Raw genomic sequence first — 6,849 nt, 5'->3', positions numbered from 1 at the left:
TACTACCGGTTATCAAGTTAAGGCTGGCAAATCCTCAAGAGATTTGGAGAATTGCTTGGATGGACATTAAGTTTGTCGACAGCAAAGCAAATTCAATTGCCTCAGTGGCAACATTTTAGACAAAACATGTTATGTATTATGAAACATGTGCTCCAAATGTTTATAATAAAAAACTGAATGAGTATGTAGATTGAACCTCGTGATCCATTGCAATAGGCTCCTATAACCTAACGACATTAAACACAAACGCCACCGACAGAGAGATAGGAAACTTGATTCATAAAATATAAAAGGCATTTACAACGTATCGAAGCATATTCGCAAAAGGGTCTCAATTCTATGGCTTAGTGAGTAACTCATCATATTCCCACCAATGTCTTGGCTTCCCATTACAATACGATGCCATATAATAGGCATATATGCCGTGAAGAACACTATGCGCTTGCATGAGAAAATGATCAAAGCGAAGGAATTAATAATGATCATACTACTTCCGGTCCTGATTATAAAACCTTATTTATAGTCTACAAATAAAGGTCTTATAATTTACATTGGAGATAGTACTCATTTAAGCAGCACCACTCTCTCTCTCTCTCTCTCTCTCTCTATATATATATATGTATATATATATATGATGACTTTAGTCATCTTATCTGGCGACTCTCTCATATATCTTTCCTAGAGATTGTTGCTCCCCTGCTCTCTGTTTATTGAGTTTGTAGAGCTAAGAGATTTTCACCTCATGGATAATAAGATTTCTAAAATCTTGATGGCTAATAAGTTTCTAATATATTAAGATAGCCTTGGAATATTGTTGCTTATCTTTTCATTTACCAAGATAATTGGAGGATTGGGTGGCGGCATATTGTTTTTTAAGAAAAAGAAAAACAAGGAAACAGAAACTTGTTATAATGTAATTGTAAACCAACTTCTCTCATGTGTCAGGGGTCTTTGTTTCAACTTCTCACAAGTATTTACATGCAAGCTAGACAACATTTTTTTTTTTTACATACTTATCTCATATATCATAAAATCACTTCTAAAAAGTTAATCTAAATATTTTCTAAATCTTGAAAGTTGGAGTGATAGAAACCATGATTTAGTTTCTAGCATTGTGCTAAGTACAAGTTGTAGCATCCTGATAATTTGTTTTATTTTTGAGAGCATGTGGATCAGTTTGCCTCAGAAAACTCCACAAAGAACATGAAACTCTTTTGAGAGTCTTCAACGATTTCTCCAATGGGAATTATAAAATAAGTCTCCTTCATCCATTCGAAGAAAAATCGCCAAACCCATTTCTCTCAAATTCTTCATCCCCCAGCCTTCTTGGACTCTTCCGTGCCCATAAATTGGCGCCTCTTCCTCCTCCCCCTCTCATACTCTTACTCTCACTCTCACTCTCTGTTGATCCGCCGTCGTCGATCTGTGATAATCGGTGATGGCTGAGGCGTCTGCAACTAAAGGAACCCATGAGGTTGTTCTGAACGTCAATGGCAAATCCAATAATAATGAAGATTCCTGCGTCTGCCTCTTGGTCCCTTTCTTGCAGAAGGTCCCTCCTCCTCCTCCTCCTCTTTCTAAAGTCTCAAACTTTCTATCTGCAGAAAGTCGCTAATATATCTATTTAATTTACAGTTGGTGGCGGAATTCGTCGGGACATTCTTTCTGATGTTTGCAGGCGAAGCATCCGAGGTGGTGGACGTGGGCTACGGCAACAAAATAACGCTTACTGGGATTGCCGTAGTTTGGGGTCTCGCCGTTTTAGTTCTCGTCTACGCCGTTAGTCACATCTCCGGCGCCCATTTCAATCCCGCCGTCACCCTCGCTTTTGCTTCTACCGGACGATTCCCCCTCATACAGGTCAACCACCTTAATTACCTTCATTATTTTCGATGTCTCATATGAAATAACATGCGTGTATTAATGTTGGTTTGTTTTGATTCATGTTACGTTGATGTTGCAGGTACCGGCTTATATATCAGTTCAGATTCTGGCATCCATTCTTGCGAGCGGGACTCTGAGGCTCATTTTCACAGGAACCCATGACCACTTCGCAGGAACACTATTATCTGGGACGCATCTTCAAGGTTTTGTGGTTGAGTTCATCATCACCTTCTACATCATGCTTGTTAAGTATTCTACCAGTGGTGTGGCCACAGATAACAAAACGGTAATTAAATATCAGAATTCTCTTTTTCTTTCCTTTTCTTATTTTTGGGTTGATTAACTTTTCTGATACGTACGTAGATGCTTGGCGAATAATGGGGTTGGGAATATAATATACTTAGCCTTTGATGAAATACTAAAGAATGGAACTAAAATGAACTAAACGTCGTTAATTAATTAAATGTATATACTGATATGCTGCTTAGAAATTGCTTTTGAATGATAATTTATTTTAAGATTTTTATTTGTGTTTATGTGATTTTGAACTGTGCAGATGAGTCAGGTGGCTGGTCTGGCGGTAGGGTCAACCATGTTGCTCAATGTGATGTTTGCCGGGTGATCATCTTTTTTTTTTTTTTGATCAAATCCGGGTGATCATCTTTATTATCCCAAATACTAATAATCTTCACTTAAACACAGATCTCATTACAATGTTTGAAAAGAGATATTATATATTCAAAATTTATTGTTTTTAGTGTATTTATTTGTGTGATAGGCCGGTGACCGGGGCGTCCATGAATCCGGCGAGAAGCTTAGGGCCGGCAATAGTGTGGCGCCAATATAAAGGAATATGGGTGTACATGACAGCGCCGGTGGCCGGAGCAGTGGCAGGAGCATGGGTGTATAACATCATGATATATACAAACAAGCCAATGCGAGAAATCACAAAGAGTGCTTCTTTCGTGAAAGCTTCAAATGTGATTCCTTCAAGTGATTTTGATTCACTAACACATTCATCATTTAAATAATGCAAATTTACAACTGAAAAGATATTTAACACCATTCAAATAACAACATAAATTTGGTCCTTAGGTATTTACCATCGATGTCGTGCATTGTATGTATTAAAATAATCTTGTTTACTTCATTTTGTAATTAATCCTTGGAAGTTTGTAACTTCACATCTGTTAGTTTATGTGTCACGTTCTAATATACTAGCTCCGATTCTTAATATGTGAGTTAGATAACTAATTTGAGGATATTATAAAAATTAATTAACCTATTTATTTGTAATAAATGTGTATTGGTCTCATTAAATTATCCTCTTCAATCATATGTATTAAATTATTGGAATTATCTCTTAAAAAGAAATCCTTACAATTAATAGGGATATTTTGCAAAAAGATGAGAGGTAAAGTGAATTGAGTTATCATATTTAAGGAACCAGTTTCAGTGCTCATCACTTTGATGAGCACCTTAAGCTCATTAGACTTGGGCTGTTTATATCTGATTTGAACGGTCCAAATTTAAAATTTATAACTAATTATTTTTAAATGGAAAAACTATATTTTGAAAAAAATGATAGTTGATAGATTATCTCTATTTTAGATTCTATACATATTAAAATAATTATTTTGAATAAATAAAAATAAGAAAGAAATCAAATCCAAACCATTTAAGATCGATATTGAATCAAATAAAGGGTTAAAAAAATATTTGATTATATTCATCTCCTCATAATAATATTGAGATTCAATATTAAGATGCTAACTTTCCCATTAGTTTTAAAATACCACGACAATTCTTTAAATTTAAAAACGATCGAACTCACTCTAACCAAGTTTTCAGTTGCTTTTAAATTGTTTTATTAAGCTTCATTTAATAAAAAATATACAATCTAATATTTTTATTCTTCATTGGGTATAGATAAATACAATTCAACAAAACATCACAACGGGATAAGGGTTTTTTTTTTTTTACCCATACAACTGAGATAAGGGTGTTTGTGTTACGAGAAAACAACGCAAAGTTCGGACAGCATTATTGTGTGTGGTCATACAAAATACTTTTAGAGTAAAATAATTTAAAATTTGACAAATATATATTCCAAAACTGAGAAGAAAATCAGTAAGAATTAATAAAGAAGTTCATATCGAGTTCCCATCTTTTTGTTTTTGTTTTTCTTGTTTTGGAGTGAAGTTCAATGGTATAACACATGCATTGTATTGTTGGCCAAGAAAAAAACACATATGCGACCTATTGCTTTGTATATTGTTCAGTTATGATAAAAGCTAATGAACAGCTATAGTTATATACTACATTCGGTTCTAAATATAAAAACTAGTTGACTAATTTAAATAAATTAAAAAAATAAGTTAAGTTAGTTATTTATGATAAATATGTGTTATCTTTTCTCAAATATCCTTACTAATCAAGTTTATTAGTTAGACCTATCATTATTAAAAGGACTATCATGGGTAAAAATGGATAAATATGAGAGATAAGGTGAATTGAAGTCTTATATTTATAATTAAAATAAAAGTCAAAAGAGGTTTTATATTAAGGACCGGAAATAGTATATACCTAATGAAAAAAAATAGTTAAATCGTTAAAATTGTATGTCCCCCCCCCCCCCCACAGGTAAACCACCAAGCTACAATCATGATCATAGCCGAAAGGAAAATTATTACAGTTGGCGGCATCCGATAATTTAAAATATAAACCTTTATGCTGGTCAAAAAAAATATAAGCCTTTATGAATAATACATTACAAAATGGAAAACATATTATAGTTTTTTTAAAAAAAAATTCCATAGATTTAACACATGCATGCATATAAACATATCAAGGTTAGACTCAAGATCTTATCTAAATATGGTGGATGCCTGGTGGTGTTATCACTAGGACACCTTATCGTTTACTTAATAATATCTTTCCATATTACCCTTTAATTTGGTTCAATTAAATTATTATAAGTAATTACTTCATTATTTTATTGAACTTTTTGTTTTGGGGTGGGGGCATTACTATAAAAAAGAGCTTTCACGATGCTAATTTACGGCGGTCATTAGAAAAAACACTAGTATAAAAAACATGACGGTAGTATTTTTGTAATTATAGAAAAGTAAATTTCGCTTTTAACAGAGGTTATCCAAAAAATCGCAGTAGAAAGTTCTTTTTACGGCGGTTTTTTAAAAAAACCGTCATAAAAAAAATAAAAAACCACAAAAAAAATACTTTTTACGATGGTTTTTTAAATAACCGCTATAAAAAGTCTATCAGAATTTTAAAACTCGTTTATCGCGTGATAGTTTTCACTTTTCAGAGTTAGAGCTCATAGTCTCCCATTGCCATCCCCACTTGATTTTCTCCCTCCTACATGTACCGGTGTTTATCCTTTGCTTTTATCGTCTCTGCCATGTTCTTCCATCACCGTCGCTGTCACTGTCATTGTCACTATTGCCGTCGCCATTAGCTCATCCTTTTCATTCTTATTTGTGAGTTTTCACCCTTTCTCCTCCATTCTTTCTATGGGTTTTATAGTTTTTGTAGTTTGGTTTTTTTTTTTTGGTTAAAAATATGATATTTGTTCTAAGTTTAAATAGATCTGATTTTTATTCCTCTTCCTTCTTTAAATTTAATATTTGAATAGATTCGATTTCTCTCTCCTTCATTTTGTATATCAGAGTTTGACAGCCTGAAATTCATGAATTTTATCATATATGAATCTTTGATTTTATCTTTATTAAATCTTAGTGACTTTGATTTGGTAGTTGAAGGTGAAGCTAAATGGTGCTATTACGGCAAGAAAGAATCTACGTTTGTTCCATCAGAATGCTTTAACTAGTGACAGGTTATTTATTTATTGATTCTCAAACTCCTTCCTTTGGGGTTTTGTTTTCCCGTTTCATCTTGATCAATAGGATAAAAGGTAAACTAAAGAAAAAAAAATCACGGTGGTTATTTATATGACCGCCGTGAAAAGTCACATACCATGGCGGTTTTTAAACTGCTGTAAAATCCTTCACATTTTACATCGATAACATAAATGTCGCTCTCACAACCGCCTTGAAAAGCTCATTTTAATTGCCGTTAAATGTCTTTTTTTGTAGTAGTGGGTGGTTTGGAATTTTTTTTTGACTAAAGTATAGGTATCCTCTTATTAGAGGCAATTCTATTCAAAGTACTGTCGGGTACTTTTGTTTGGAACTTTTGTTGAACCTATGGGCTTTGTTTTGCATTGATGTGTTCTGTACTTTCAATCTGCACAACATTGCTTCAATAGGGCCGCATATCCTTTCTAGACTATAACAATATCCGTTGTCCTTTTTATATATACTGTTATTTATTTAAGTTTAGTGTTACAATTTCATAAAGTGTCTTTTCATTTCTTTAATCTTAATATCATTAGTTTTATTTAAAAAAATATTGATATTGAAATTTTAAAGGAAAAGGTTTATAATTGAATATTTTACTGGTGAGAAAAAAAGAGTAGTAATGCTTATGTGTATAAAAGTTATATAGTACTAGTTTTTTTTTTCATGTATAAAAAGTTTATGATTTTTTCCCCCCAAGTTGTCCTTTCTAATTTTTTTTTTTAGGTCCAAAGTTTTCCTTTCTAAATTTGATTTGATGTCCTTTCCTGCTTATATGGCCCGTACCTGCCAATATTTATTATATGGCCTTCGTTTTTGTTTAGCGAGATGGATTGAATGGGCCATCTCACCTATAGAGAAACTTTGAAAATGATTACCAACAGCCAGCCTTAATTTTTCGGCCTGTAAAAAAAAAATTCTCTAAATAAATGTTTTATAATGTAAAATAAAGCACTAAAAAGCTAAAAAAAAAAAACCCTTCCATCCGATGTATTTCCTTTGTTTCTTAAAATAAAAGTTAAGATATTAATTTCTCTGGCAAGAAAAATTAGTTTGTGGATATTTAAAAAATTAGTTAAATTAATTA

The 6,849-nt window shown here is 32.6% G+C and overlaps 1 protein-coding gene across 1 annotated transcript; it reads left to right on the top strand.

The window, feature by feature from the left end:
- The first annotated feature begins 1,438 nt into the window (after nucleotides 1-1,438).
- Nucleotides 1,439-2,915, top strand: LOC114739910 (nodulin-26-like). Its single transcript, XM_028928015.1, has 5 exons — nucleotides 1,439-1,552; nucleotides 1,636-1,860; nucleotides 1,964-2,170; nucleotides 2,441-2,502; nucleotides 2,663-2,915. The coding sequence occupies exons 1-5, from the start codon at nucleotides 1,439-1,441 to the stop codon at nucleotides 2,913-2,915; spliced, it is 861 nt and encodes a 286-aa protein (XP_028783848.1).
- Nucleotides 2,916-6,849: the final 3,934 nt, after the last annotated feature.

This window comes from Neltuma alba, unplaced genomic scaffold (genome assembly GCF_004799145.2).
Source record: "Neltuma alba isolate B1F8T4 unplaced genomic scaffold, ASM479914v2 tig00002970_pilon, whole genome shotgun sequence".
NCBI classification, from domain to species: Eukaryota; Viridiplantae; Streptophyta; class Magnoliopsida; order Fabales; family Fabaceae; genus Neltuma; species Neltuma alba.
The sequence above is the reverse complement of the archived record's forward strand: the minus strand, read 5'-3'. Positions and strand labels throughout refer to the sequence as shown.

What these genes read in the sequence shown, in the direction of transcription:
- LOC114739910 (XM_028928015.1), top strand. Translation starts at nt 1,439, where the DNA reads ATGGCTGAGGCGTCTGCAACTAAAGGAACCCATGAGGTTGTTCTGAAC. An exon ending in TGGTCCCTTTCTTGCAGAAG is followed by an intron (nt 1,553 to 1,635) that starts GTCCCTCCTCCT and finishes TTTAATTTACAG; the next exon opens with TTGGTGGCGGAATTCGTCGG. An exon ending in TGGCCACAGATAACAAAACG is followed by an intron (nt 2,171 to 2,440) that starts GTAATTAAATAT and finishes TGAACTGTGCAG; the next exon opens with ATGAGTCAGGTGGCTGGTCT.